We start from the raw sequence: 11,300 nt of genomic DNA on the forward strand, positions 1-11,300 counted from the left end.
TTGTAAGGCTTCCCATATTTCTTTGGCAGTATCACAAGTTGATACTCTGTTGTACTCATCAGGTCCTATGCCGCACATCAAGATTTTCTTGGCATGATGGTTCTTTTCTACAGCTTTTCTGTCAATGTCGTACTCTCTTCTCCCTTTGGGCACCAATTCTCCTGTTTCTTCAAGTTTCTTCATGGGAACATGTGGACCATCACAAATGATGTCCCACAGTTCTGAATCTTCTGCCATCATAAAATCATGCATCCGGGTCTTCCACCAGCCATAGTATTGACCATTGAATCTGGGAGGTCTATAGGTTGATTGTCCTTCTTCAAAGTTTGGTGGAGCAGCCATTGGGGATCCTTCCTAGGTGTTAGCCTGATAGGAGAAACCTGCTCTGATATCAATTGTTAGTTTATGTGAGTCCACCAAACTATAGAGTACCTGGTCCTCTATGAGATGATACGTAGAATTCAGTAAAGACTGAATGTAAAGAAGGCAAGAGATTTTTTACGTGGAAAAATCCCGCACAAGGGGATAAAAAAATCACGACCTACTCTTGTAGGCTTTTAACTCCACTAACTTGCAATCTGCCTATTACAAGCCACTTTGCAAAAAATCCTATTGCAAAGACTTCAAACTAACTTGTGATGCAACCACCACAAGCCACTTTGCAAAAACTCTATTGCAAAGACTTCAAACTAACTTGTGATGCAACCATCTCAAGCCACTCTATAACTATCCTAGTTACAAAGGCTTTAAACTTATGACTATCCCTAGTCACAACATAAACTCAGAAGTTTACGAATTTTGGTTTGTTCCTAAGATAACGCTTCTAAGAAAGCAAACTAGGAAATACAATGAAGAGCAAACAACAAGATTACAACTCAACTACAGATGTACATAAACTCATTAAGAAACTGATCCTTAATGGAGTTGTCTTCTTGTTCTTGGCACACCAGTGACTTCAATGCAGGATGAACGTTGTTATGCTTGAGAGAATATCACTGAATGCACGAAGAATGGTGTGTCTTGCACCAAGTTATTTTATCACAAAAGATAGCACAATGGATAGTGATGTCAACTCTTGGTGTACGCTTCTTCGCAATGAGAAGTGACTGTTGTACTGTCTGAACAACCACTTCTGGGCAGTTGCGTTCCAGCTGGATAGTGGACTTTGTACTTCTATCAGGACACACCAACGGACCAGGTCCTAGTTGTGTTCCTCTTCTATGACAGTTGCTAGATGGTTACTTTCTTCTGCTACGTTCCAGCTGTGTACTTGACTAGCTTGTGTCGGAGAACCCTAAGGGACCAGGTCACCAGGTCCCTGTTGTGTTCCTCCCTGTGGTTGTTCATCCATTTGCTGATTTCCAGACTTCGACCAGTTCACATGAAATGTATATCCTGTGGGCCAAATTCTCTATCCGGTTCTTCACGACAAGTTTGTTAGATCATTAAAACATAAGAAGTATAACGCTAAGACATTGAAAACCCATCATGTACCATAAGTAGAATTCCTCTATTATATAAAGGGGGTTATAATCTCTTTAAAATCATCATATTCATGCGTAACAAAGCAATACATTACATTTCCTCTTAAGATCTGTTGTTCAGCTCATACAGCTCAATAGTATACTTAGTTGATTCGAAGGCGATCTAGCTCGAGAGTCATAATCGCTCATTATATCGGTTTGCTTTATTTTATAGTTAATTTCTAACATTAATTCTCATATTTCTCAGTTTGTGCCAAGTGAAATCACATATCCTTAAAACCACTTATAAGTTTAATCGTTATCCAATTTTAAGGGTAAAAAATACCGACCGAAATCGGTCAAAAAACTGGAAAAACCGACCGATTTTCGACCAACTTTAATTCGTCAAAATTAAGTTGGTCAGTAAAAAAAATAGCGATCGAAGTCGATCGCAATTTTCGACTGATTTCAGTCGGTAAATTATTTTTCACAATCGACCCAAAAAGAAAAAATCTGCCGAAATTCTACCACTAGACTATTGGTACATTTTGGTTTAAGACTTTCTTTTAATTTATTTGTACTCTTTAATTATATTTTCGCGCGAAAATAACCAACTGATTTCGGCCGATTTTATTAAAAATATAAAACGGTCAATTTTTTAAAATGATTGATTAAATAACCGACCGATTTCGGTCGGTTTTTTGAATATTAATTTTAATTTATTTTATACGAAAAACTGACCGATTTCGGTCGGTTTCTTAAAAAATAAATTTTGCGGGATGCTAAAATAGTTTCTGGCGTTTGGCGCAAAAAGAAAACCGACCAAAGTCAGTCGGTTTCGTAAGAAAAAAATTTTAAAAAAAAATATTTTGAAAAATCGACCGACTTCATTTTGATCGAATTTCTAGTAGTGAGTATTAAATAGTAGTTCCATATTTCAAGTCGTTATATTTATTAACGCTCATTAGACATACACCTATGCATAGAGCCAAATCGAGGATTTAAACTTTATGGGTTCAGATTCACAGTTCAAAATTTATAATTTGTACATGTTTATTCATTTTTGGGGCAAAGATACAAGGTATGAGCGAAAGCTATGGGTTCGGTTGAATCCATAACTTCTACACTAAATACACTTCTGCCTATGCAAGTTGAAAATTGGAGAAGAGAATAATCAAGATGAAAGTTGGCCATAATAATCCAAGAGCCCTATGTGGATGAGCTCAACGCATTAAAGATACGCTGGGAATAACAGGCTGATGACTTCCCGGAGCTCTTATCGTCGAAATTGTCTGGATTTCTTTTGATAAAGAAGATACCAACAATGACCACTAGCAACCACGTTGTTGACAACTATTTTTCACCCTATATGGAAGCATAATATCACTTTATCCAACTTGACATATCAAACTTTACCCTATAATAACTATAGCATTTCACATGAGAAACACCGACCATTCCATTCAATTTGTACAATAATGGGGTACCAAAGGGACTAAAATACAAACATGTGGGGCTACATAAAGAATTAAGAGACCTTAGGGACGGTGGTAGTACGCTTTGTAAGCATCCTCTTCTCTGGTGTTTGTTTGTTCCCTAACTTTTTCTTTTAATTGCTTATTGGCCCCATTACTATTTCAATTGACTCCATATGTCAAACATGGATGGTTTGTATAATTATATACCATATGGGAGATCTTATTCTTACTCGTCCAATATATGTCCGCACTATCGACGGCTCACATTCTTCCACATCAGTTTCCGGGGCAGAGGTAGAAGCCCAAATATAAATTTTGTGTTAAAATTTTTATTAAATATTAAAATTAGAGTCCCGTTTTAATATTAAGAACCTATAAAGTTAAAATTCTGACTTTGCGTGCGCGCTTCCCATAGTTTTCGACTTAAGGTGTGACACTACCGGCTATTGAGATTTGACAATTTAAATAGTTGTTTCACTGAGTTGTCTTTTTTAGTTCTTTTTGTGTCACGATTTTTAGTGCAAATATTTTTTTTTAGAATTTTTATTATTAAACAGTTGTTTGGATGTGCTTATTTTTGGTCAAAAATATTTTTTCTGTCAAAATTGCTTTTTTCCAAAGTTAAGGTATTTGACCAAGTCTTGAGAAAGAAAAAAAATTTTTTGAGTAAAAGTAGAAACATTTTTGAGAAGCACAAAATGTAGCTTCTCCCTAAAAGTATTTTGAGAAAAATAAATTTATAAGCACTTTTTAAAAGCTTGGCTAAACACAAATTGCTTCTCAAAAGTGCTTCTCAAGTTGATTAGTCAAACACAAACTACTTCTTATCAAAAGTAGTTTCCTGAAAAACAATTTTAAAAAAAAACACTTTTCTAAGTAAGCTATTTTTAGAAGCACGGCCAAACAACCTTTAATTGTATAAACATTTTATATATCTTCAATGCATAAAACTTAAACTCAAAATATATTGAATGTAAGTTAAAGTTTCCTAGTGTATATAAGCTAAATCTCTCTACAAATATATACACACAAAAATAAAGAAAGAATCTGAGAAGAGATTCTCATTTCTCATCACCTTCCAAATTAAGAATTTTCATAGAACTTGACCTTTACCAACCTAGCTCATATATCTTCTCCACACCACACCACTTCTCCCAAACAAAAAATATAACACTCATTTTTCTTTAGGTTTTTATAGTTGTAGATAAGTATTAATTATGGGGGAGAATACTAAAGCAGAGCCTTTGAAGTGTCCAAGATGTGAATCAACCAATACAAAATTTTGTTACTACAACAATTACAACAAATCACAGCCTCGCCATTTTTGTAAAGGCTGTAAAAGGCATTGGACTGAAGGTGGCATTCTTCGTAACGTCCCCGTTGGCGGCGGCCGGAAAATTAAACGGCTCAAGATCACAAGTGAAAAGAGTAATTCTCAAATAGTTGTTGAGGATGAGAAGAAAAATGTATTTGATAATTTGTATCATGAGCCAAATATCCCTTCATCTTCACTACCACATGATACAATCACCAACAACCTATGTTGTTCGAATTTTCCAAAAATACAGTCGTACTCATGTCAAACCCTGAAAAAATGCACAACTTTCGAAAGATCCGACACACATCCTGCAACATTTTTAAAGAGGCCGAGCAACATAGTGAAAACATGTGTTCCTCAAGATGAAGATATGCTACTTTCTTTGTCCTTTGACAAAATTCCATGTTCTATTCCCACATCTACTAATCAATATTCAAATATTTATAATTACATGGAAAATCTTGATAGTACCAAGGAGGAGCCAGCTAATACATGGCAAGGTCCAGGAACAAGTAGTCTAATGATGGAAAATATGCAAAGTTATTGGAATTGGAACGACATTGAGGCATTGGATGATCTCAATATACTATGGGATGACACTGAGATCAAACCATAATAAGAGAAACATGGATTTTACTAGGAAATTAAATTTGTTTATAGGTCAGTTTGAGAATTTGCCTTATGGATTATCATGGTTTTAATCTTTTGTGGAAAAAAATGATACCGTATAGCCACTCTCAAAATAATAGCCGAAAAATGTATATTCTTGTGTGTGTATATATATATATACACACACACACACACATTATGTATGTTATATACAAAAATTATACAAATTTTATACATGTTCTCGGGTACCGAATGTAAATAATTTCTTACGCAGACTAAAAGTGAAAAAGTCCATCTTTTGTTTAAGGGCTGTTAATTTAATTAGTCAATAGTGGTTATCCTTGACCTAGTTAATTTACAAAGTATATATATCCCATAATCATCTGTTAAATATTTACATGTAATTAAGTATGTGTTATGAAACAATAAAAGAAGAAGAAGAGTATTACAGAGAAAAGTAGAGAGAGAGAATTCTTATTGATTTTGGGATGAATTACAATAGAATAGAACCCTCTATTTATAGGGAGAAGGTGACTTAGCCACCAAGCAATGAACCCTAGAATCTCTCTAAATATAGACATTCACTATAAATAAAATTCTATTTATAACACTCCCCCTGAATGTCTATTCAACAGATAATGTGCCTCGTTAAAACCTTAACTAAATAAAACCCAATGGAAAAAAAATCTAGAAAAGGAAAAAGAGTACAAATATCTAACAATACGCCTTTTGGTTGCCTCGTTAAAAACCTTGCAAGGAAAACCCAGTGGGACAAAACCTTGTAAGGGAAAAAGAGTACAACGCGTATTAACTCCCCCTGATGAGAGTATCAGTTCACATCTTTAAGCATTTGCATTCCAATCTTGTGCACCATCTTCCAGAGATCGTTGGTAGAGATTTGATAAACAAATCAGCTATATTAACTTGAATGAATATATTGCACCTTGAAATCATCATTCTTGATAGAGATGGATTATCTTCATATGATCTTGTTGTAACCGTCAGTTCAATATCTTCACATAGAGGTGAAAACTCTTGGTATCATATTATCATGCCTATAGTTATAGCAAGATACATTTGTGCACAAATTGCACTGAGGAAGTAGTACTTCAAGATCAAGAATTGTATATGCTTCAAGTAATTTAAATCCTTCAAGGATTGTCATATAAGTCATACAATAGACTTTAATTAGATGCATATCAAGTTTTCATGTCATGCTAGACAAATAAGATATCGAAAATTGATTGCACATATCATTGGCTCCATACTTTCAAGTGTTTGAACTACATGTTCAAAACTACATGTCTTTCATGGGAAACCAAATTCTACTTGAATTGTTTCTCCAGACTTGAGGTCCTCATATATATTTAACGCTATTATAGATGTCGTCGACAAACATTTTATATCAGTTTCAATATTTTTTCATAAAGACATAACATAGAGATCTCTTCATTCATATTTTCAGGTACCTGAATCTCTCATGAGATATTATGAAGTGTTATGTCATGTGATCTTCTAGATCACTTGCCTCCATTATTATGATCATTTTGATCATTTGCTCATCTTCTTTATTAAGAAGTTTATTTGAAACCGATTTGTCTATACGCCTTAAGCGTACCACATACTTTGTCCTTCTAGGACTTAATAGGAGCATTTGCATTGAGAATATAGTTACTTTCTTTGGGTCAGCAAATGCGTCTGGCATGCTTTGCAATATATTGCAAATGAATTATCTCTATGAACTTAAAGTTCATATTATCTTATTCGAGGATCTAGATGTACAAATGATAATTCATTCCACGTAACTTTTTCTCAACTGTTTATCATGTCTCCCCCTCATGTTAGAAAAACTTACTTTCTCAACTTTGGGAATTCATCTTTGTGCATTATGGTGTTAATTAAAATATACACCGCACATCAATAATAATAAGATGAAATTATTTGGTTCCTGACCCTGAACCACTTGTGAGGGGAGAAAATAATATACTTTCGTATATAACGTATATCAAACTGATATAGATAACTTTGTTCTCGTAAGCAATAGTTTAGCTATTAAGTGGAGGCACTCAATAAATCATTTTGCTAAACCAACTGTGATGTAAACCAACTTATCAAGATGAACTTCTTGAATAGAAAATCTGGAAATTATGCTCGAAATTAAATTATTGAGCAAGTTACCTCGCAAACACCAAGTTGCAGATCAATAATAATTGCACATGTAACCATCTCATAGATGCATCTTATGTGGTATACATGGCAGATGAATGAGCCCATATTCACCTTTGATATTTCCAGCATTCATGGGATTCAATCCCAATTTTAGTTGGTCTATTAATTAATAAGAACAAGCAACGTAAGAGAATCCGTAAAGAACTTTCTAGTTCTTTAATATTTACCCATATGAACTCTATTTTATTTTTGCACATCATACTTAAATTGATATGGCAAAACTAGTTATGCCAACTGAATAAATTATCAATATTGATAAATTTCAGATTTACACCATGACGTGTGCAATTATGAATAAACTCCAAGTTTATTACGATATGGGTTTTTATATCAATAAACATCCACTTTATTGTGGCATTCTTTTATTTGTGTAGTACAAACTGGAGAATAAAGCGGATAGTTTTTCACATACATATTACCCCGCTACAAGTTGTAGTAATAGAAAATATTAAATATTTTCTTTATTTATCGTCTCAATACCTCGCCTTGCTGGAAGGGGTCCGACAATATCCATCCCCCACTTTATGAACGGTCATGGTGAAGTGACGGAGTACAGCAGTTGTTCTGCAATATACATTGTTCGCATTTTTTGACGTAGTCTGCGACTTCTTTTTTCATGGTGGGTCAGTAGTGTCCTGCACGGATGAGGCATCCGACGAGGGCACGATTTCCCGTTTGAGCACCACAGTGCCCCTCGTGTACTTCTTCTAATATCCGCCTCGTTTGGTTTGGTCCGAGGTATTTGGCCAGGGGCCACCGAACGTCCTTTCGCAAAGGTCGTGATTCACGAGGTTGTACCTGGACGCCNGTGGTATATTCACTACCACTAGCACGTTCATATTCTTCCAAGAACGAATATGTATTCATAAATAAGATGTTATCACATTCACATCATGAATGGACCATAAGCACCTGTATGTGCTTTACGAAATCTTATGTCAAATCGATGACAAACATCAACTTTACAGAGTGAAGGCTTATTTTGAGAATCCTTATTATTCTCATTACCACGATAATGACGATTATAATTTCGTCTATTGCCTCGTCCACATCCATTGATACCTTCACGGTAATAATTTTGTCGTCTTTCAGACTTATCACATACTGCTATCACATTCTCTTAAGGGAATGAGAATGGAGCAAATTCAATGGGACGGGTTTTCAATTCTTTGCCCACAATCATACATGAATTTGATCATGGCGAGGCATAGAAATTTTACCACTTCAGGTGGTTATAATTTCTTACAAACTCCATTAGAGTTATAATCAAACTTTATTGTCTTTGCTTGTATCTAAAATCGAAGTATAGAATAAAAGAGAAAAATACAGTAAGATACTTATCTTAAATCCAGAATTTAATCATGAAGGAAGTTCATGGAATAATTGACAATCATTATGCTCAATCCCAAAGCTTCTACTCAATTGGTTAGAGTCTCGTGCTGATAACGTGTTATGAAACAATAAAAGAAGAAGAAGAGTATTACAGAGAAACGTAGAGAGAGAGAATTCTTATTGATTTTGGGATGAATTACAATAGAATAGAACCCTCTATTTATAGGGAGAGGGTGACTTAGCCACCAAGCAATGAACCCTAGAATCTCTCTAAATATAGACATTCACTATAAATAAAATTCTATTTATAACAGTATGAGAGTTTTGGTTTATGTACTATTATATTTTTGAAGCTGTCTAATTTTAACAACCAGCTTCATGCTATATTAATATTATATTCTTCAATTTCCAATTTACCTTCTCCGTCAATAACCAGTGAAGTTTACAAGGGTATTCAAAGGTTGTCTTTTTTTCTTTTTCCATGCATGATCTGAAAGGTAAAAATATGGATTTTAATTTGATAGGTTCCATGTCCATCGGACACATAAAATATTAGGTGAATTCTTTTATAGGTCTAAGTTTTAATGGACAAAATTATCAAATACTTGTATTGATGGCAATATAAGAACTAGATTGAATTCTCGAGGTGCAGACAAACTAACACAAGGACCAGCGATATATGGATAATGGATTTTGATATGTATCAGAGGCGGAGGTATGATTTGAAGCTTATGAGTTCGGAATTCTTAATTTCTTAACTAAGTTACTGGATTCTAAATTAATAACTTTACAAACTCATCATACTTACCCCCATTGATTTCATGCCACCTCAATCCGTATAAGTCCATTAACATTATCCTGACTAAATATACGGTTTGGACCAAAATTATTGTGTGTGGTCAAACCCGTAGCTTCTATTCTTCTTCCGCCCCTGGTAGGTGTATATGGAGATGGGATCTTTCCAGGTGGGATGGGATGAAAAATTTTATTTTGTGCCTCACACAACTATTGTCAGTTGTATGAGGCCTCTTTTTTGTCTCACAACTTGTTAGTATACTGTATTTGTAAAATAATTCTGGAAATATAAATGAATATAAACAGAAATGAACATAAACAGAAATGTCAGAAAACCAATTCGAGCCCACTGAATTCACAGTGTTTCCTTAAGAAATTTAATCCCCTCCTAGTACCCAAGGTTATGGATTATTTCCTCCCACGATAGAACGAATTACACACTGGTGTAGTGGTACTTCAAACCCTAGCGTTTCAGCGAACACAAAATTCGGTAGCAAATCACACTTACTTTTGCTTTGTTTGATGCTAAAAGTATGCAGAAGAAGGAGAAGAAACTCAGAAAATCGTAGTGAAATTCTGAGCAGAATAGTGTTGTATTTATAGCCAAAGTTGGGCTGAAATCTGAAGAGGTGCAACTCTTCAGAATGGCTGTTTATGCAAAACGCCCACAGCATAAATGCCATTACATAAATGGCCATTTACTCAATAATAAAGAGGGAAAATTGAAGAGGGTAGTTTCTTTTCTGTTACCAAAACAGAAAAATGGATTGGATTTAATATTAATATTTAATATTAATATTCTGTTATTAAAACAAATATTTAATAGCATTTCTGTTAATATTTTACCATTAACAAATAAATTTGGTCCAAAAAGTTAATCAATCAATCGATCATTTGACCAAATCCAAATCCAAATCTAAATCCAAATCCAAATCCAAAGCCGAATCCGTAGCCGTAGCCGAAGCCGAAGCCGAGCCGAGCGAGAGACGACGACGACGGCGCGAGGCTTGCCTTCTTCTCAACTCTTTAAGAGCTAGAAGAAGAGCAATTGCTTATATACTCATAAAAACCTCTTCCTCTTCCAATATGGGACAATGCCCATTTGCCAAGGGGGGGAACTTAAAATTTCACTCAAAAATTTTATTTCCCTCCATTTCCCATTCACCCTCTTTTAAGTATTTAATATATTAATTAAATACATCCAAAACCCAACAATCCCCCACATGAATGGGGAATGGCTATATCACGGAAATGTGCATGAAAAACTGTGTGATTCGCAAGTAAGGATTAATTGCATCTGGATAAGTAGGTTTCCCTTTGAACTTTCCGTAGTGAACTTATGTCGGATATACTCGATCAATCGGTAGATTTGATATCTTTGAACCGTCGAACTTTAGTGTATACCTAGACAACCACAAGTCACACAACCAACTCTTAACCGTCTTTGGTTCTCATTGTTGTGTTCGTTTCAGCCATGAACACCGCCTAGTTTCATAAGTGCGTAGAGAACTGGCCTTGCTGTGTTCTCCTTGAAGCGCTAACACTTCACACTTACATAGGTGATTCCTAAAGGTGTCATCCCGTAGATACACTATTTGATATACCCGTATCAAATTTAGAAATCATTAAAAAGCCTTAATGCTTTATTCTTGGTACTGAACATTGTCTCATCACGAGAATGGACCAAAAGTTTAGTTGACAATGTTGAACCGTCATAAATGACTTTGTTTGATCTCCTTGAACCAAGATCTTGGGATCTCCAGTCTTCTAGGTAGAGTTACCGCCACTATGACTTGTTCTCGGCCACAGTCCCATTCCCCTTGATGACTTCTCAACTACCTCTCTAGTTAGGCCTTTTGTAAGTGGATCCGACACATTATCACTTGACTTTACATAGTCAATCGTGATAATTCCTCTAGAGAGTAATCGTTTAACGGTTTTATGTCTTCGTTGTATATGGCGAGACTTACCGTTATACATAACGCTCCCAGCCCTTCCAATTGCCGCTTGACTATCACAATGTATGCATATTGGTGCCAACGGTTTGGGCCAAAATGGAATATCTTCCAAGAAATT

General features: G+C 35.1%; 1 protein-coding gene across 1 annotated transcript; it reads left to right on the forward strand.

Annotated features, from left to right (window-relative positions):
- The first annotated feature begins 4,158 nt into the window (after window positions 1–4,158).
- Window positions 4,159–4,875, forward strand: LOC109242062 (dof zinc finger protein DOF1.4-like). The gene has a single exon (XM_019408892.1). It carries the CDS (start codon window positions 4,159–4,161, stop codon window positions 4,873–4,875), a length of 717 nt encoding a protein of 238 aa, XP_019264437.1.
- The last annotated feature ends 6,425 nt before the right edge of the window (window positions 4,876–11,300 follow it).

Source organism: Nicotiana attenuata, unplaced genomic scaffold (assembly GCF_001879085.1).
Source record: "Nicotiana attenuata strain UT unplaced genomic scaffold, NIATTr2, whole genome shotgun sequence".
Lineage (NCBI taxonomy): Eukaryota > Viridiplantae > Streptophyta > Magnoliopsida > Solanales > Solanaceae > Nicotiana > Nicotiana attenuata.